This window comes from Cynocephalus volans, chromosome 5 (genome assembly GCF_027409185.1).
Source record: "Cynocephalus volans isolate mCynVol1 chromosome 5, mCynVol1.pri, whole genome shotgun sequence".
In the NCBI taxonomy this organism is placed as follows: domain Eukaryota; kingdom Metazoa; phylum Chordata; class Mammalia; order Dermoptera; family Cynocephalidae; genus Cynocephalus; species Cynocephalus volans.
This window is the reverse complement of record NC_084464.1, coordinates 135,879,672-135,901,738: the sequence shown is the minus strand read 5'-3', so window position 1 is coordinate 135,901,738 and position 22,067 is coordinate 135,879,672. Positions and strand designations below refer to the sequence as shown.

The following is a 22,067-nucleotide window of genomic DNA, read 5'->3' as shown; positions in this document are numbered from 1 at the left end:
CTTTAGCATCAATCAGAAGCATTAAGCTGCTCTTTCCCTTCAATAAAGTGGGTCAAGATTCTTTGCTTTTTGACTTCTTCTGACTGATTTTCCTAGGTCTCACCGATTTTCTTAGGTCTCTTTTTGGCATCTTTTACCCATAATCATATGTGTCTTTCAAGCAGATGGTACTTCAGATAGCCTATGGGGAAAAAAAGTGAGAAAAATTAATTCATCATCAACCCCCCCTCCCCCCAACTAGAGAGTTTCTTCAGTTTGGGAGTCCTATAGTTCCTCCCCTCGTTCTGCCCTGAGTTCTTTGTTGGTTGGGGTTTGCTCACCTCTGTCAGATCTCAGTCATACGCCTCTCCACTTCCTTCTAAGTGTTTGTCTTTGTTTTGCGCCATGGAAACCTCATTGAAGAGGTTAGACTGAGAAGTAGAAAGTGAAAAGCCAACAGAATGCAAAATAAAGATAATTATTTAATACAGTGGTACTCAAATATTTATAAGTATTGGAGGTTTTTATGTAAATAATGTGAGCTTCATCATTTACTTAATATAAATCTTGTAATGAGAAATATCTGATACAGAACAAATTATTGAATCTTTTTTTATTTAGGAGAACAAGTAGCAATGTATTCTGACCTGCCGTTCAAGTCACCCATTCGAGACATTTCTTATCATCCATTTGAGAATATGGTTGCATTTTGTGCATTTGGGCAGAATGAGCCAATTCTTCTGTATATTTATGATTTTCATGGTAAGTCACTGCTTGATAAGTGAAGAATACTTATAGTAGCCTTTACATTTAGACTGAACCAGGAATACATAGTTCTGTGACATATTCATTCTTTGTATTAACAAAGCTCTCTTGACTATACTGTAAGATCCAAACAGATTAAATAATTTATATTATTATCATGTTACATTATTTTATTTTTCTGTAAGCATGGTGTTAATATGAAATTTAAGTGTTGGCAAAAGTACAGGTAATGGTTGTGACCTCATGTTGGAGTCACAGAAAGGAAGGCATCACTTTTTTTGTAAATCAAATTAAATAAATAAATTCACCTAAAAGTTATTTGGGAATATGTTAACTAAATTTGAAAGGTAAATAACACTTAAGAAATATGGATCTTTAATGTTTTCAGTTGATATTGAGTTAATTTGTCATTCTATGTTTTTGTTTTTACTGAAACACAGTTTTAATAAGTCATACGTTTGAGAGTTTCTTGACATAAAAAGTAGGCAGAAATTCAAATGTCATTGAAACAAGGTCTGTATTAGAAATCTAATATCTTTTTTAACTCTAAACTTACACTGTCCTATCATTCTGAGAAATGAGAAAATAAAAATTTTGGATACGTTTTTCACAGAGTGACATTCTAAGAATTATTTGGATTTATGCTATTTTTCATATATTTCTTTAGTCTCTATCCTGAAATCAGGATTTTATTATTCTGCATTATACTGATAGTGCTGTGATCCTCAGAATTGTAGTCCATTTTCTTCATTTATTAATTTTTGTACAAAAATAAAAGGCCTTCATTAGTCTTTTTGATTTCCCTAGAATGTTATGTATCATCGTTCACTGTTTTTGTTAAGCTAGGATAGCTTACACACATGTGTAGTTACACAGATATCATAAATGTATAAGTATGCAAATAGTTATATAAGTAACATTATTGTAGAACTGTTTGATCAAAGTGTTTTAAATTAATGAAATATGAAAAGTTAAGTTTATTAAGTTAATACAGATTGAATTAGCTAGTTGTTGTGGTAAGTACTAAGTTATTAGACAATCAAGTTAAGTTTTAAACCTGAAGTTTTTGATCATGGTATGAATTATATTATCCTTTCTTAGGTGAATTACATTAGAAAATAATGGATAAAATTGAGATTTATCTCATTTTAAAGAACTTTACAGAGAAGAAATAATTTTCAGCAACAAATATTTAAATTTATTGAACACTGTCACTAATGGTAGAATTGTACAAGCAAATATTAGCAAAAATAAACATTGCCTGATTATAGAAAAAGACAAATGGATTTCTCAGATCATCCAATGTCCAATCTGGTGTCTAATTCTAATGTGTATCCTGAAACAGTTTTTTCTTTGTACCCACTCTAAATCTTCACATAAACGAAGAGAGTTATTCCTAAATACTTTATATTTGGGACTGTTATACAGGAAATAGGCAGCACAGTTATTTCCTCAGACTCTTAGGAGGTTTCACAACAGTCTTCATTCAATTTCTAATTTGTTTTTTAGGTTTTTGAAATTTTCACTGCAAATGCGAGTTAAAGTTCCACTCTCACTTTTTTCTGCAAGCAGTTAATTTTTGTTATTGACAGAGGCTTTTATCCTTAGATTAGCCCAGGATAGTTAGAAGTCCATTTTAGAAGCATAGTAGAAAGAGCAAAGTGTTTTAGGAGTGTAAAAACAAGGGTTTTAGGCTCCATTCTGTTAATTTAGTGACCTTGCACAAGCTTCTTGCTTCCCGAAGCTCCATTTCCTTATCTATTACAATGTACTAGTAGTACTAGTACCTGTCCTACCTAAGAATTATTTGTGAGGATACTATGAGACAGTGACTGTGACAGTGCTTTGTAAATTGATAAGCACTATATTAAACAAAACATAAAATGGGTTGTTACCTTGCTCATCCAACCAGTATATACTTAACTTTATAGGAACTTGTATTTTAATATGCTAAACATCTCTATGTAAAGTGGAATCAAAAAAAAAATTTTTTTTTCCTTCTCTTTTACTGTTTGTCAGCTTTTTCATTTTATTTATTAAAGTGCCTGCCTTCCCAGGCCAATTGTATTAGAAAATAATGCATAAAGTTAAGAACATAATGTTATATCCACACCATATTAATGTGGAGGAGGAAGGATTTCCACAAGCATTTTAGAGATTAAAACGTTCAAATAATACACACATGAAATTAAAATTTTGTGCAATCTATTTAGAATACAAATTTTGATACACTAACACACCTTTACAAATAAATTAAAACAAAATATTTCAACACATTTTCCGAACTCTTTGCTGCCTATTTTTAAAAAGAGGAAGCTTAAGAAGTAGTTAAGTAACCTCAAGCCATCCAAGACTTAGCAGAGTTCTTGTGAATGCTATATAGATCCATAAGAAAATAGAAGGTTGTTTTAGACTCTAAGGTATTTGACTCATTAAGCACAAGCCAGTCATCAAGCCAAATAGTCTTTAAATTTTCATTGAGAATTATAATATTTATTATTGACCTATGTAGTTTTGTCTTATATTTAATACAGGAATATTTTGCCTAAACTTTCTTGTCTGAAAATAAAGTTTACATGCAGCTTTACATAAATTTTTTTAATGGTATGAAATTCACAGGATACCGAACAGTTAAGTGGTTTTTAAATACTACTTATCAGAGCTTCTGATAATTTTCAAGGAAAATGGAACAAGCTCTTTTTTTTTTTTTTTTTAAATGGTAAGCTGGGAATGAGACCACACTGGTAGCTAAATGTATCATTCATGTTTCAGTTCTAGCAAAATCTGTGAAGAGTCAGCAAGCACTTTTCTCTGTTAAGCATGTGTTCAGGTTGTGGTCTTTTGGGTCTTTCATTCTACTGACTTTTTGCTTTTTTTGGTAAGAAATAAGATTTTTACTTTCAAAAGGTAGTTTTATTTGCCTGATGTTGAAAGGGTTAATCATCTAGTAATACAAAATTTAGTCACAGACTACCACAAATAATGTGCTTTTAGGATTCCCATAGTAACAGAGTACTAGTCAGAGAAACGGCTTCTACTGAATTAAATTTATAAAGCTAAACTTTAGCAATTAATGTTTTTTATTAATAGTTGTCTACCTCAGTCTCTAGGATGCTATTCTACATTTAATAATAATTAGAGCTAATACTTACATAGCACTTCCTATGTTACTTGTACTGTTTTAAGCACTTTACATATTTTTATTTAAATTTTACAATAATATTACAACATAAGTTCTCTTATCCCTGTTTTAAAAGAGCCAGGGCTTAAATCGATATAGTCTGGTCTTGCAGTCCATGCTCTTATTTGCTACATTAAACTTTTTTAGCAGATTTCTGAAATATTAACTTTTGAGTGTGTAATAATCAAACCTTTTTTTCCCCCCACAATACCACTTTCTCTGTGCTTCTCTGTGAAATATGTGATTTCTTTGTATTTTCTGTACTTTATAGGAAGCGAAGATGGAGCCTTGTTCATCTTTTTATTACCAGTGCCTAACCTGAATACTGACACATAATGAATATGCATGTATTATTTTAAGTGAGGTCAAGTCTTAATTTGGGAAGTTCTCAATATTATTTGATAATCCTAGGTAATGAGCCTAATTTCTCACTAGGTGGCAGTGTCTCCTGTGAACCAGTATTAACTCTGGAATACTTTTCAGTCATAAGGCTTTAGGCAAGACAAATCTTTACTGAGCACCTATTGTGTGCCAAGTTAAGCTGGGCTGTGAAACCCAGGAATCAGTGTCAGATTACCATGCTCTTTTCCAATCCTTTTTGCTTACTAGGTACTTGATTAAACCTCTGGAAGAACTTTAGTTAATTGAAAAGCAATTTCTACCATTGACATGATTTTATTGATAAAATCCATATTTATTAATGATCACCTACAGTGTTATTGTTGGCTTTATTTTTTACACTGTGATATGCTTTACCAGAGTTCAGGGCAACATGTAACTTTAGATTCCTATAAAATTTTATTACATAACTTGTTCATTGACTAGAAGCCCATGGTGTTTATAATGCCTTATGTCTAACATAGTACCTGACATATTAATGTTTAATAAATGTTTGCATTAACAATTAAAAATCTTGTAGAAGAGCACTTTTCTCTCAAATTCTATAAAAATATAGAATGAAAGGCAATATCAGTTAATAAATTTGGAGCTAATAATAATAGTGGTAGTAGCTAACATTTATCAGGCATTTACTATGTGTCTGCCACTGTTATGAGCATTTTACATATATTATCTCATACAGTCCTTCTAAAACTCTTTGAGGTAGGTACTGTTTTTAATCCTCATTTTGCAGAGGATGAAACTGTGAGGCTCAGGGAAAACCAAGCAGTTTGCCTAAGATCATACAGTTGGTTATAAAGCCACCATTTGATTCCAGGATGTCTAACTCCAGAGTCTATGTTCTTACTGCATTAAACTATTTGTCACAGCTACTTATGTAGTCTTGGCATTTCCTGTATCGTGAAATAACTTAAATGAAGATGGTAGCTAAATATTCCTATAGTGAAATGTGTTGCTTATTTTCAATTTTAATATTTAGGAGAATTAAATATTTAAGATTATTAACAATAATAAATATTTTATTTAAAAATAATATAATTAATAATCTTATTAAATAATATTTAATATTATTAAATAAAATAATCTTAAATATCTAATTTAAGATTAAAAGGAAGCTTGTTTATCTAGTATTGTTATTAACTGTTCACTCCTTTAAAAATTTGGGGAGTAATTTATGATACATTAAGCCATTATATTGTCAGTATAGTTAAAAATATGAATTTTCTTTAGTATATAGCATTATATTTTAATGTAACTAGTTTTACAGTAAGACAATGTCTACTTGAAATAAATTTAATATCCATAGTTTTATGTATAATTTAATGATTTTCTTGTAATGCTGAAGATGAATGATTCAAAACAAGCTCAGATGTTATAATTCTCATCCTTGGATGAGATTGTGCCATAACAAATAGAAACTGATTGTATGGCCTAAATCAGTTTTAGATATTTATTTTTAGCCTACTAGGATAAATTAAGGGATAGAAATGTTATATTTTAAAGCATGCTGAAATTACCTATTTTTTGGTTATATCTTGAAATATCTATTATAATCTTCACATGACAGATACTTTGATTTGAAAATTTATGTCATTGAAGGACTCAGGACGTATGGAAAATTTAGTCAGCTTAATGGCTTTGAGCATAAACCAGAGCCCTGAATTCCTCATCTAGGCTTTTTTTTTTTTTTTTTTTTTTTAAGCTTACATTGGTGCTTTTTAAGGTGCACCAAGAAGGAAGAATGGTATGAAGCACAATAAACAATAGCATGGTAGGAAAGACTGGAGTAGGAGTTAGAACACCAGGGTTCTAGACAGAATACTGCCACTATCTATTTGACCCTGGTCAAATAATCTAGCTTTTCTGCATCTGTGTTTCACCTGTAAAATTAAGATAATACTCTCTTTTATCTCAGATTTTTATTAAAGGATAAAATAAAACTATTAAGCAAGGTACAAAGCACAGATGTTATTAGAATTCATGAGCCAGGCTGCAGGGAAATCCTAGCTGTTTTCCAAAGCAATGTATATTCAGTTGAATAGCACGATGTGTGATGACTGATAATGAAATAGGAAACCAACAAGAGGAGAATGGCATGTAGTGCAGGGGATTTGCAGATAGTTTATAATACTTTGATGTCCAACTAACACATTTCCTGAATGACAGTAGGTGTTTTCCAGTTTGGTTGGCTATGAAACTGGAATTTGCTGCACATTCTTGTATAGCTTTTTGAACAATTTTATTAGTAACACTTATAAGTTCTACTTGACATATAAAATATATCAAGGAAGTAAAGAATTACTAACAGGCCCTGAAACACACCCAGGCTACTAGAATTGAAGTGTTAACTCAGTAGAAGTTCTTGGATTCATCCACACAGTATCTTAAGATTAGCTGAGGCAGGAACAAGTCAGGCCAGGTAAAATACAATGAAAAACATTATAAACCCTTGAACATTCTCTGCACATAGCAGATGTTAAAGGAAGTGAAGGAGGATGCTGTGTAACTGCTAAACGCTAGAACCCTAGAGAAGTAGAACTACCAGCTTATAGTAATCATGATTAGCAATGTAATAATGTAAAAGGAATTAGCAATGTAATAATTTATAAGGAATTCGGTATCAAGATGACTATATACAGTATGACTATACAGTAGCAGGGCTATATATAACAGATCTTGAACAACAGAGTTAATTGTTGAACAAAAGAAATCTTTTGTTAGTATGGTGGAAGAGAAAGAAGATGTTATAATTTTAGTTGCATTTTATTATAAAGTCAATAACATAAGTACACGTAGATTTTAATACTAGCAAACTATATTTTTTTCAAATGCAAAGGGCAGTGGATTAAAATATCTTATTTCCTCCATCCTTCCTCCTATAAAGATAAAATCTTCTGAGAAAACCACATTATTTTTTATAATTGTTAAGACCAGAACATACACAAAAGCACTGAACTTATTATATAAATCAAAGGATTATGAGGTATAAAAATATTTTAAGATGTTTTTATAGTGTAAAATTTAGAATCCCAAATAATAATAAGCCTGCTGGAGATAAATTTAGAAGCATTTTGATGGATATAACATAACTTTAAACAAATGTAGTTGTCATCTCTACCTCTATGCTCTCAGCACCTTGTCCACTCCTCTGCTATACTACTAAGCAATTTGCTGTAATTTGTTCCTCTCCAAAATGTTGAAACCCCAAGAAGGGCCAATGTATTTGTATTCCCAGAGTCTGCTCTAGTGCGTGGTATGTGATAACTCCTCAAAAGGTGATGAAATGATGGTGATGAGACTTAAAATTGTGAGCTTTAAACATAACAGGTTAGGTCAGAGCTAAATTTTAAACATGCAAAGTTAAACTAGCACAAAGAAGAGAAAATGATGAAGTGAATATAGTTATTTAATTGCAACATTATACCGTAAAAATATTTTAGAAACCTGAAATGTTAAAATCATAGAGCTTAAAGGAAAATCAGAAGTCATCTATTATAACCTATTTTACAATGAAATAATCTACATAGTCTCGTAAAATAGATTGATGTATATGTTTGCAGAGGGTGGGGAAGGGGGAAGAGCATGAGAACTTGTAAGCATCTCTTGTTTCTAGTATCTGAGAAACTAGGTCTTTGCAAATATTTCTGCAGATTTTTTTATGGCTGTCTTCACAGAACTAGAGGTGCTAAAGATAAAGCAGGGTGTAGGTTTGACTCCTTAAAATTCAGTCAGATGGCTTTTGTAGAGAAAATCCTCTTTAGATGACAAAAACAAGGGTCCGTAATTGGGGTTTATTTTTTTTATCTGCATCCATTTAGGCCATTTTATTACTTTCTGAAAGACATCTTAATACATGGAAAAATAAACATAAATATGTAGGCAATGCCTTTTGTTATTTTTTACCAGTTTTAAAAAGTCCTTTTTTAAGAAAGAAAAATAATACATGTTTATCCTATTTTAATACTTAGAAAATAGTTTGACAAAAAGAATAAGATGAAGAATACCAAAATCCTACTGTCCTGTGTACCTGTTGTTTATACCCAGTGTCTGTGCTTCTGGGCATTTCTACTTATGCTCACTCACTCAGGACTTAAAGTGAAATCATGGTTGGCAAGTACAGGATCTCAGAGAAAACATAGAGTGAGAAAATGCCTTTAATAGGTCAGCCTAGCTTTACTTTCTATTTATAATGTTTAAAAGAACAATTTTAAAAAGGAAGCAAGGCAAAGATTATGGAACATGATATGTGTTTGTTGATTTATTTATCCCTGAACCCGTCTACTAGTATTGAAACTTCCAAATTCTAGTCCATACAGCACTTTTATTTTCTTTTATAGCTTTGGAGTTTCTCTAGTTTAGTTCTTTAACCTGTCTTTGAATACTTGAGGGTAAAATAAATGTTCTGATTGTTTTAGGAAAAAAGTCCAAAATGTGGACTGAAAATAGTCAACTCCACAAAAATCTGCAGAGAAATGGCTATACTTCCATTAAAGAACAGTAATTGGTATTGAGGAATGTGCACCACTGAAAGGGTGGATTGTAAGGTCTTCTCCCTTGATAATATCCTCTAGTACTCAATACCATGAAGGTCTTCAGGGAAGGAGCACCAATGATTATTGAGCTGTTTTCTTCATTTAGAGGGCCTGAGTGAAGTAGTACATGAATGTAAAGATCAAAGACCTAAAAAATTTTACATGTACTATTTCAGACTCATGGTTGGTGAAACCAAGGTTGATAAGTAAAAAAAAAAAAAAGCACTCATCCTTTTGTATACTCACTATAAACTATTTTTTCTTCCAGTTAGTGATATGAGCAGTTTTCCATTGTGATAATTATACTTCTGTACATAATTTTAGTGGCTGAATTCCCTTTGATTAAATTGATACACCATAATTTAAACTGCTGTTGCACAATTATGCTCTTGCATGTTTTTCAACATTTTAAATATTACTTCAGTATATACCTTTGTCTACCCTTATTCAATTTGTTCCTTAGGAAAAAAAAGTATCTTGGTACAGTGGGTCAGTTAAACAGGAAAAAACCAAAAGCATCACTTTCTAATTTGCATATTTTTAATTTCTAATTAGCTTTCTAATTTTTAGTGATTATTTTATTGGCCACATAATTCTTCTTTTGTGAATTTCCTGTAATGATTCTTTGCATCCTTCTGTTGGATTATTCATTTCTAATGGATTTTATGGGGACTCTTTGCATATAATATGCAAATAATTATCCCTTTTATCACCATTTTGTCATTTTCCTTTTTGTGTGTGAACAGCTTTATTGGGGTTTAATTGACATACAATAAACTGCACATATTTAAAATGTACACTCTGATAAGTTTAGACATTTATACACTTGTGCGATCACCACCTCAATCAAGATAATGAACCTATCCATCATCCCCAAAAGTTACTTTGTAATCTCTCCCTGACTCCCCCTTACCCTAGGCAACCACTATGAATTAGTTTGCATTTCCAAAATTATATATAAATGAAACAGTAGATACCAGGTACTCTTTTTTTGTCTGGCTTCTTTCACTGATAATTATTTTGAGAGTCATCTGTGTTTTAGCATTTATCAATAGTTCATTCTTTTTATTGTGAATGCTGTTTCATTGTATAGCTATACCACAGTTTGTTTATCTATTAACCTGTTGACAGACATTTGGGTTATATCCAGTTTTTAGCTGTTACAAATAAAGCTGCTCCAAATATTCATGTACAAATCTTTGTATGGACATATGCTTTCATTTCTCTTGGATAAATTCCTAAGAGTAGAAGGACGATATTGTAGGTATATGTTTAACTTCTTAAGAAGCTGCCAAACTGTTTTCTAAACTGATCCTGTCATTTAACATTCCCACCAGTAGTGTATAAATGTTTCAGTATACCCATGTCCTTGCCAAATTTGAAATAGCCAGTTGTTTAAATTTTAGCCTTTCTAATAGATATGCATGCAGTGCCATTCCGTTGTGGTTTTACTTTGCTTATCCCTAATGACTAATGATGTTGAGCATTTTTTGCATGCTTATTTCCTATCCCTATAGCTTTTACAGTGAAGTGTCTGTGCAAATCTTTTGCCAACTTTTTAAGTTGGCTTATTTGTTTTCTGATTATTGAGTGAGAGTTCTTTATGTTTTCTGTATACAAGTGCTCTGTGAGGCATTTGATTTGCAGATATTTTCACCCATTCTTCAGGTTGTCTTCTAATTGTCTTAACAGTTTGAAGAACAAAAGTTTGAACTTTTGGTGAAGTCCATATTATCAATGTGTTCCTTCGCGGACTTAAATGTTGTATCTAAGAAATGTTTGTTTAATCCAAGCTCATATAGATGTTCTCTTATGTTTCCTTCTAGAAGTTTTATAATTTAGGTTTTACATTTAGATCTGTGATTCATTTTGAGTTAGTTTTTGTACATGGTGTGAAGTATGAATCAAAGTTTATTTTTTCATACATGAATATCCAACTGTTCCAACACCATTTGTTGAAAAGACTGTCCTTTCTCCACTGAACTGCCTTGATACCTTGTCTATACATGCTGGGCTCTCTGTTGTGTTCTAGTAATCTGTTTGTTTATCTTTATGCCAATAGCAGATTATGTTGATTACTGTAACTTTATAAGATTGGAAGTCAGATTGTATTAATCCTCTTTGTTCTTTTTCAAAATTGTGTTGGCTGTTCTAGGTAATTTTCATTTCCATGTAGAGTTCAGAATTTGACAACTTCTCCAAAAATAACCTGCTGGAATTTGAGTGGGATTTCATTGAATCTACAGATCATTTGGAGAGAATTGACATTTTACCAGTATTGGGTATTCTAACCCATGAACACAATATATCCCTTAGGTGCTTCTTCAGTTTCTCTAAGCAATGTTTTTCATCTTCAGTGTACAGGTCTTTCACATCTTTGGTCAGATTTTCCCCAATGTAGTATTTTTTGTGGTATATATATTTTTAATTTTTGTATATTGGTCTCATATCCTGCAACCTTGCTTAAAGTCAATTATCAGTTCTAGTGACTTTTTTTTTAAAATTCCACACAGAAGTGACTGCTTTCTTAAATTTTGTTCCCTACAAGCCTTATTTTTATCACCCCAGTCTTAGCTCTGTGTAGACCATTATACCTGCAAAGAAAGAAGTTTTATTTTTTTACTTTTATACAGGTTGACCATTTTTTTGTAGTTCAAGCAGGAAGGTAAATCTGGTTCCTTTTACTCCATTTTGGCCAGAGGTAGGAGAACCCTATTAACTATCATTTGCTTTTTAGTTTTTATTGTGGTAGTTTTTCTTATTTTAATCTTTAAGTGTTCATGTAGCAAAATCTGTCCATCTGTCCACAAGAATGTTGACAATTTTAACTTTTTCTGACTCATGTAATCCTTCGATGGATAATGTGATCTGTTATTGATCTGCTTTCCAGAAACACATACATATACCCGTGATGTATCTTTAGTAGATTTCATTTTACAAATCCCTGTTTTTAGATTTCTTCCTTTCATGTTATGTTTAGAAAAATCTTCCATTTCAAGATTATATAATTAAGGAAAACTTTTTTTTTTTTTTTTGGCAGCTGGCCAGTACAGGGATATGAATCCTGATCTTGGTATTAGAACACTGGGCTGTAACCAACTGAGCTAACCAGCCAGCCCTAGGAAGTACTTTTTTAAATGATGGATTTATGTATTTTTTTCTTTGTCTATATAGACAGATGTTTAAAATTTTTCAAATTCGTTTATTTTAAATGATCAAATGAGATAATATATGTGAAAGAATCCTAAAAACCGTGAAGTGCAATACAGATGCTATCATTCTCTTTGTCATCATCATCAAAAATATTCACGCTTTGAGTCATCTGTCCCACTCTGGGGAATTAAATCCTAAGAATTATGTTAAGAAACAATGTCAGCTATGAAAGTGCTTCTTCATATATGATCTATGACAGGATGTAATATTCAATAGGAGGAGAATGCATAAAAAAATTATGGTGCTTCATTAGATGGAACATTTTAAAATGATAATTACATTATTGTAGAAATATGAAAAATGTTAGCATTTAAATTGAGAAAATGTAAAATTGCATTTACCTTTACGTGTATGTTATATCTTACATAACATACGTACATATAAAGATTAGTAGCAGTATATAAATATGAAAACCTATTTTAGGGGGATGGGTTTGCAAACAATTGTTTTTGTTTTAGTATTTTTCTTAATTCTGTTGTATTATACTTTCGGGTTTTTTTGTTTTTCTTTTTATCAGTACTTCATTTCTTTTTATTGCCTAATAATATTCCGTTGTATGGATATGCCACATTTATTTATCCATTCATCGATTGATAGATCAGATTCCTTTTAGGAGTGATGTGATGAAAAAAAAAAAATTGTTTTTTCAATTTATTTTTTTATATTAGCATATTCATTGTTACAAATCATTCTTTATGCCCTTATACATATATTTAAAGATTTAAAGTTAGGCTCCCATCCCAATTTGCATGGCCTTCAAGGCTCAGTTATGACACTGCCTGACGTGAAATTATCTGTGAAATTATATTTCCTTTCTTATGGTTTTATAGTATTTAATAATTTTATGTTTGCCAATCAGGTTGTCTTATTATTACCCAATATTTAAAATGTATTCAATTTCTGATCATTTGGTGAAAGCTGCAGTTTCGTAGCTTGTTTGATTATAATTTTGCTATGATGTTTTAAACTAATTATGGATTAATTTTTTCAGTAGCCCAGCAGGAGGCTGAAATGTTCAAACGCTACAATGGAACATTTCCATTACCTGGAATACACCAAAGTCAAGATGCCTTATGTACCTGTCCTAAACTGCCCCATCAAGGCTCTTTTCAGATTGATGAATTTGTCCACACTGAAAATTCTTCAACAAAGATGCAGCTGGTGAAACAGAGACTTGAAACTGTCACAGTATGTTTAATTATTTTATGCAGTTGAAATTTTAAACCATTTCTATCCTGTTTTACAGTGCCATGCTGACTTAATAAAGTAAATTAATTACTTAAAACTAGGCTTTCTTATACTTTTATAGTTCCTTTCAGGTCCTTTTTTAATAGTTTCAGAATCATTAATTGCATTAGACAGACTGAATTTAGGATAATCCATCATGCTGTCCTGCCTTGATAGCTATGTAAAGACTAGCCCACAACGTAGTGATAAGGGAGGGCTCTGAACCAGAAGACCACACCTACGACTTTCCACATGGGTATGACGCACCATCTCCCAGGAAAGGAAGATTAACTATGGCCTTCTCATCTCTGCCCACTAGGATCCCTGAGAGGAAGGATGGCATTTAGTAGATTTAGACCCTCATCACATGAATTCTCAAGGCCATGCAACAGTACCAGTTCTTGGAAGAACAGATAGTATTCAAACGAGTAATTTCTGCCTAGGCATTGAAAGTCCCATGAAATCTTATCGAAAGCCTCATGTTTCCTTTAGTGATTCCCAGTCTCCAGTGTGCATCAGAATCACTTGGCAAGCTTATCAAAACACAGATTGCCAGGCTCCATCCCCAGAGCTTGTGATTAGGTAGGTCTGGGGTGGTGCTACAAGTTTCCATTTCTGAGAAGCTCGCAGGGGATGCTGATGCTGCTAGTTGGAGGACCACTCTTTGAGAACAACCTGTCTAGTTCACAGTCCCCAGCACTTAGTAAGAACTTAGTAAATATGTGTTTCATGCCCTCATCTCAACTGTAAGCTCCTTGAGGGCAGTCTAATATTGTTTTCTTTAGATCCTCTGGTCTACATAGATGATTTTCATTAAATAACAAATATAGGCAGGTGATCTAAGGAAAAATGTAATTTTTAAACTTCCCTTTTTACAAAAGCTGTTTCTTATTTTGTCTGTGACCATACTTTTGCTGTCTTTATTTCAGGAGATCAGTCTGCTCCTTCAATTTTTTCTGTCCAAAGATTTTCTGTTGTTGACTTATTTTCCCAATTCTAGACCCTATTCCTTGGTTTCCTATTTTCTAATGGACATTGTTCTTCCTGCCACCATGCATTTATGTATTGATTGCCTGCTAATGGCCTCTGTTTGTGGCAAAAAACTACTCCAGCCCTCACACCTGTGCACTAATTTTGTAGGAAATGGTGACCAGATGGAGCTTGGCCTTGTAGGTTGGGTTCCAACAGTTTGAACAAAGAAAACTTAGTTACCTGAAATATTTATCAATTACCAGCTACATTTAAGATACTCCAAATGACAAAAAAATGTTTAACCCTTGACCTCAGTTTGCATCAAGTCTGGTAGGTGGTGACAAATATTCAAACAACTGTAACATAAGGCAGAGTCTCTTAAAAATATATTCCATTTACATAACGCTCACATTGTCTCCTTTAATGTAGCAGCCTTGTAATACAGGCACAGCAGTGTTTATTACCTTTGTTTTATAGACAAGGAAACTGTTTCTGTTCAAAAGTCAGATACAAAATTTTATGAGTTTTACAAGTTGAAACAGTATATGCATAATCTCCCTTGCTATTTTTTAAAAAACATTTCTAACTTGATAAAAAGCAGCAGTATCTAAATTTATTTTTTATGTATAATTGTGGAGTGTTTAGTGCTAAACACTGTGATGGAACTTTGTATGTAAACTAGTGAAAGAGACCAATCATTAAAGAGATAGAAAAAGCAGGAGAACATAGTATTACTCAAATTAATAGAGAGTTTAATGAAAACGAATAGCCAACCATGTCATGTGTATCAGGAATAAATTCTCCTTGAAGACAAAAAACTAGAAAGAAACAGAAGATTCTGCCTCTGTTAAACAGAGCTACATAATAGAATACCTAAATCTCCCAGAAATAGGGTTAGGGGCTACATACAACCCGCTGGACACCCTAAGCTCAAAGAGGTAAAATTTATTGATTCTCAAAGAGACTGATAAATCTTACTTAAGGCAGGAGGGGCATTAAAAAGATTATATGAATTTAAAAGAAGTAAAGGCAAAGCATATTTTTAAATGATTAGCTGTAAGAAACAGAATATTTTAGAGTATGTTCTCAATAAAATAGAAGAAATTAGGGTTTCTGTTAATAATGAGTTAAAAAGACTAAGATTTTGACTTTTAAAAAGACATGGTGAAGATTAAAAAAATTTAAAAGGCATGTTTCGGTTAAAGCCACACTGCAAATGGTGAAAGGCAAATGACGTAAACATCGAATCAATAGTGTAGCCTAGAGAACTAATTTCACAAGCACTCATAAGAATGCAGAAAAAAGAAGACTGGCCAGTTAGCTCAGGTGGGTAGAGCACAGCCTTCTAACACCAAGATCACAGGTTTGGATTCCATAACCAGCCAGCGCCAAAAAAAAAAAAAAAAAAAAAAAAAAAGGGAAGGGGGGACAGAAAAAAGAGATAGGTGAAAACTATAGTTAAAAGTGTAGCTGTAGGATTCATCTGCTTAGGCATAGGTGTAGGTCCCAACCTGTGCCAGCTTTGTGACTCTGGATAAATAAAATAAAGCCTAATTTTTCTCATCTATAAAATGGGATTCTTTTTTTTTTTTTTTTTTTTTTTTTTTTTTTTTTTTTTTTTTTTTTTTTAAAAGATGACCGGTAAGGGGATCTTAACCCTTGACTTGGTGTTGTGAGCACCACGCTCAGCCAGTGAGCGAACCGGCCATCCGTATATGGGATCCGAACCCGAGGCCTTGGTGTTCTCAGCACCGCACTCTCCCGAGTGAGCCACGGGCCGGCCCTATAAAATGGGATTCTAATATATCTTACCTTCCAGGGTTTTTAAGATTCATGAGATCCTAAATGTAAATCTTTTAACAGGGTGTCCGATACATAGTACTACTGATAAATGTTAGTTATTATTGTTGATAATGAGAGAAAAAGATGAATATAAGAGATAGATTGTACATGTGGTTGATCATTGTTAAAGAAGAGACCAGAACATGTAAAAAGAGATAATAGTTAAAGATCAAATACAAAAAGCCTCCCTGTGCTAAAGTTCAAAATGTATAAACTGAAGTGTCGCTTTTCAGGCCAGTTAATGAAACGACACCAATATCTTAGAAATATCCTAGTGAAATAGTTAAATTTTCAAAGATTAAAAAAAGCAAAATTCTACAGCTATCCTGGTAGAAAAACTGGTTATCTACATATAGGTACTAATCTATCTTTGGACTTCTCCACAAGGGCCAGGTGAAGCCAGATAATGAAGCCAGTTCTTACCAAGAATTGAAACATGTTATAAAGCTGAAATATTGCAAATAGTGTCATACAAGTTTATAAAGCTAGAAAGATAAATTAGTGGGGAAAGGAAGAATTCTTCCTGTGTATAGGTGTTGGGAAAACCTAACTATGAGTTAAGTGAAAAAGTTTAAATCTTCTACTTAATGTCACACACCAAAATCAAATGCTCATTTACCAAGGAGTTGAATATGAAAATAAAATTCTTTTAAAAAACTAGGGAATTATGCTGGCAAATATTTCTCTCATGTGAATGGATAAAAGACTTGCTAACCTTAAAAGCAGTGTAAAATCCTCCCCAAAACATTGATAGACTGTCTGCATAGGATTTTAAATTCCTCTGTTTAAAAATGTGTATGTTTATATGTATATACAACACATACAAATACACACACACACACACCAAACACCAGCTTAGGGAAATGTTTACGTAAAACATATGAAAAGATCAGCCTCCTTAACATAACAACTAATCAATAAAGAAAAATAGTGAGACTTCAACAAAGAAATGGATAAAAGAAATAAATTTGTACTTCCAAAAAGAGTAGAAACAAATGATCATAAGCATATTTTAAAAGTTCTGGTCTCACTACTAAGAAAAGAAGTGGGACAGAAACCAGTTATTGTCCTGGAAAATAGCTAATGAAAATGAGGAGGAGGGGGATGTTTTGTTAAAGGTAGTGTGGCATTCTTTTAGTGAAAATTGCTAGAAGATCTTTCTCAAGATAAGTGGTGTAAAATGTATTAAGCTTAAACATCCTTGAAAATATTTATCTTCTTTGACCATCTTGTTCTTTTAGTAGAACTAGCCTTGAGCTCCTTGAAGACAGGGCTGTGCAGCCATGTTCATTGTTGTAGTCACATCTGGCACAGTCAGATACTTAATAAATATTATCCCTTTCCCTCCTCCTTTGATAGAAATGTTGGCCAGTTTTAAACCATACATACACGAAACCACACTGAGACAGCTTTAGTTCTGATTCTGTTTTCTTCCTCTCTCCTTTTCTTTCTTTAGAAAGTTAGGGACTTTAAGGTATACCAGGGTACAGATCACACTCAGCCTCTGGGTTCAGATTTGGTTGGAATATAGAGAAAACTTTTTTATATTTCTCAGTTAAATTTTAGAGTATATGACTATGATAAGTTTATTTCAATGTCATAGTTCTTTATATTTTAACATTTTAAATATAATCTCATAATTCGTGGTGTTTTAGATTTTAAAAGGAAGTCTCAATAGAAAAACATTGAGTTTTTAAGATGTAGAGAAAAATGTTTCTTCACTAGGAAAAAAAATTGTTCCTTGTCTAAAATCTTGCATGACAAAATAACTTTATGTACACCCATAAGAACAACTTGCCAATAGTTGTATAAAAACAAGTTTCCTACAATCTATCAATCTTTACACTGTAAAATTTAACATCCTGGAAACACCTAAGTCTTGCAGTTTTTCTCCAATATCATTTTATATACCTGTCATCTTCAGGTATATAAATGAAAGATGGTAAGAACAACAACAACAACAAAAAATGTGAAGGAAAAATAAAATCAAAAAAATATTTTTTTTAAGAAATGAAATCAAGGGCAATGGGGACGTGAATTAATAATTTATTATAAAAGAAAAGATATTTCTCTTAGAATCGTTACTTCATTTAGCTTTTACCAAATATTTTCTTTTTAGAATTATTTAGAGAAAATGCTTTGGGGTTGAGGTAGATTGGGGCTGCCTTTGGAAAGGAAAGCTTCGTCTATTTGCTGTGGCTTTTAAAAAGCTATTATTTTTCCTATGTTGAAAGAATTCACAATGCCTTTCTCTTGTTTCTTATAATTGTATTTCAGTAGACCCTAAATTCCTTTTTTTTTGTATAGATTGTTCCTCAATTTATAGAAGATTATATTACTGGAGGTAGTTGTTTCTTTGTTATTACAATCTTTTAGATACATTGTCTGTCCCTTAGAAATTTCTGGATTAAAAAATTCATATTCCGCTATTTCGGTTTTTTTTTTTTCCTAAACTCCAAGTTGATTGTTACCATTTTTGTCTAGTTCTGTACTAGGCTGATGATATATGCTGGTCAACCCCGATTGTAGCTAAGTAATTCTGTTGTCTTCTTAGCAGCAAATTTTCAAATTGTTTATTATATTTTGGTTTTTACTAATTTCTCTTTCAAAAATGACCTTTTCTTGGCCTTGTCCCATGAGTGATAGTTTCTGTAGCTCTTTCAATACTAGTCATATAGTTTAACATTTAGTAGTGTTTATTCTCAGGTTTTATCTGATATAAACCATTAATATGGGAATTATATTTATGGATATTTTTGCTATTTGTAGAGGTAATCATATATGAGGTTACTTCAAAAAAAATTCATGGAAAGATTCATATTTTTTAATTCTGTTTTTCCACAATTTTTTTTTTTTTTTCCTGGCTGCTGGCCAGTATGGGTATCCAGACCCTTGACCTTGGTGTTGTAGGGCTGCCCTATAACCAACTGAACTAACCGACCAGCCTTTCCATGAACTTTTTGAGGTACTCTCATACTGTAATTAACTCAGCTTGGGTCTTTTAGACCTTTTAGTGTTCTAGTACAGAATTTTAGTATTTATACTGAGTTTATTGAGATGGGTTTTTCTTGAGGCAGATAGATGTGGGCCCTCAGGAGTCTGTCAGTGCCTTTTGTTTTGGCAAATTAGATTTACCACGAACATGTTAAGTCTATTTCTTCAATTTGTACTCCTTCCAGTTCATTGGAAACAGTGCAGAATGACAACTGCACAGAGACAAAGAAACTCCCAAATGCTAATTTTTGTTATTAGAAGATTAACATCTGAATGTGTTGAAAAGAGTCAATACTTTATATAAATGAAATTATGAATACTTGTTTATTGTACTGTATTTCTTTTAGGAGGTGATACGATCCTGTGCTGCAAAAGTAAGTAGTTTTTATTACCAGGAGGATAACTTTAAAACTATAGTTCTCATTATGATGCGCTAAAGAATTGGAATGCACCATTAACTTTTACAAAAGTTATCTGATATGTACTTTCCTTATTGGAGCTCTAATTTATCAAAGAATTATAATACTGGACCTTGAGAATTCAGTAAGGGTGAATATTTAGCAAGTAGCTTCACACTTTAGAAGATTTAAGAATACCAACTGATTGGTTTCTGCTTTCAGTAAGGGACCAACAAGGTCATTTCATTCTCTGATAAAAAAATTTGTATGATGCTTAATATGTAAGAGACACCAACAAATGCAGTTCCAGTGGGTGTATGCTGAATAAATTGTATAAGCACTGAAATGCATACAGGCTGCACATAAATGATATGTTGTGCTGATAATGCTCTTTATTATTTACGCAAGTATTTCACAATTCTTTTTACAGTTAACTATATAATAATCCTGAGAGACAGATTAGATATTGTTATTCCAATTTTAGAAAGGAAGAGACAGGCTTATTGAGGTTAACTGATTTGCTTAAGGCCTCAAAGTTAGTCTAAAACTGATAGTATACAAAAGGCTCTTGATTATAAAACAGTTTCAGCTAAAATGCATATGAGATGCTTTCAACACAGCAGTTTTCCTCCTTTTACAAGCAAGGTTATTTTTATGTACAGCCTTTAACTCAGTTGTTGAAAAAGTAATTTAAGGAGTTGGAATGGTGCCATGTGTTCATCCTTTCCTCCTCTTCTGCACACTCCCAAAATTCAGAAATTCAGTTGAATAGACATCCATTTGTTTATAAAAGAGTGGAATTGTTGTGTCATATGGTGGTAACTCAATGTTTAACATTTTGAGGAGCTGCCAAAATGTTTTCCAAGTAGCTGTACCATTTTAGAATTCTACCAGCAATGTACTATGGTTCCAATTTCTCCTCATCCTCACCGACACTTGTATTCTTTGAATTCCTTTTTATTATAGCCATCCTAGGTAAGGGAGAAGTGGTTATAACATTGTGATTTTGATTCACATTTCTTTAATGACTAATGATATTGAACATTTTTGATGTGCCATTTCTATATCTTCTTTAGAGAAATGTCTTTTCAAAATCTTTGCCCATTTTTTAAATTTTTTTTTTCTTTGTTTTTTTATTGTTCACTTTTAAGACTATATATTCTGGATACAAGTGTCTTATCAGATGATTTGCAAATGTTTTATCCCATTTCGTGGATTGTCTTTTCATTTTCTTGATGGTGTCTTTTGAAACAAAAAGCCTTTCATTTTTATGAAGTTCAGTTTATTTTTTTGTCACTTGTGCTTTTTGTGTCATATATAAGAAACCATTCCTTATATGTCACAAAGATTTACTCCAATGTTTTCTTCTAAGGTTTTTATAGTTTTAGCTCTTTCATTTAGGTCTTGAGGTAGTTAAGTTTTGTGTATGGTGTGATGTACAGGTGCAGTTTGATTCTGTTGCATGTGGCTATCCACTTCTCCCAGCACTACCTATTGAAAAGACTATTCTTTGCCCATCGAATGGTCTTGGAACCCCTGTCAAAAGTCTTTAATCTTAACAGCTTAGTATACTTATACTTTTTCCCATCTATTAGATCCAGAAAAACAAATTTTCCTTAGGTGCCTGATAAATCAGTTTTTTCTTTCCTAAATCCCAGCCAGATTTTTATATTGTTGAAGGCTTGCTCGTTTTTTTCATTAGCATTCTTTAAACAAATATTTACTGAGTGCCTTCCAAGTATTTTTCGAAGTGCTTAGGATATAACAGTGAACATGAACATTTTATTGTAGGGCAACAGTTAAAAAAAGGAAATAAATAAGGTAATTTCAAATAAGTGATGTGAAGAAAATAAAATAAGCACATGGAACAGAGAATGACTGGGAGGGGATGCTACTCTCAAGAGAATGGTCATGGAATGTGAAGGCCTCGCTGAGAGAAACACTTGACAAGCAGCCAGTCATGTTCTATAGAAATCCTAACCTAGGACTGACACTGCTATGCTCAAGAAGCAGAAAAAAGACCACTGTGCGTTAGTAGTATAGTGAGCATAGTATAGTGAGCGAGCAAGGGAAACAATGTTTTGTGACAAAGTTGGGGAGGTGATCAGGAGTAGATCAGGCAGGGCCTTGTAAGCAAGGTAAGGAGTTACAATATTGTTTTAACTAGAGAAACAAACCATTGGAAGTGTAAAGCAGGGGAGAATATGAGAATGGATTTTAGGGAATAAGAGTCTTCCAAGCAGAGACCAGTTAACACAGTGTTATAGTAACCCAAGAGGAGATCATGGCCTGGACTAGGGTGGTAATAATGAAGATGCACACAAATGGACAGATTTGGGAAATATTTTGAAAATAGATTCATCAAGACTTGGTGATGTGTCAAATGTAGAAGTGAGAGAAAGAGGAATTAAGAATAACTTCTGTGTTTTTGGTTTCAGCGATTGTACAGTTGCTGTGGTGCTTCTTAATGAGCTGAGGAATGCTGGAGTGGTGGAAACAAGTTTTAGGAATAGAGTTTTGGCTGTGAGGGTAGCTATGAAATAGATAATTGGGTATATGAGTCGT

The 22,067-nt window shown here is 32.5% G+C and overlaps 1 protein-coding gene across 10 annotated transcripts in view; it reads left to right on the top strand.

Moving 5' to 3' along the window:
• AHI1 (Abelson helper integration site 1) overlaps positions 1-22,067 on the top strand; it is a 195,030-nt gene that overhangs the window by 58,257 nt on the left and 114,706 nt on the right. For 8 of the 10 annotated variants that reach the window (XM_063096473.1, XM_063096474.1, XM_063096479.1 and 5 more), the window contains 3 exons: positions 601-741; positions 13,061-13,257; positions 19,452-19,478. In XM_063096473.1, the coding sequence (XP_062952543.1) occupies positions 601-741; positions 13,061-13,257; positions 19,452-19,478 (365 nt within the window). The remainder of the gene's footprint in view (positions 1-600; positions 742-13,060; positions 13,258-19,451; positions 19,479-22,067) is intronic. The other 2 variants (XM_063096470.1, XM_063096471.1) reach the window with 2 other exon arrangements.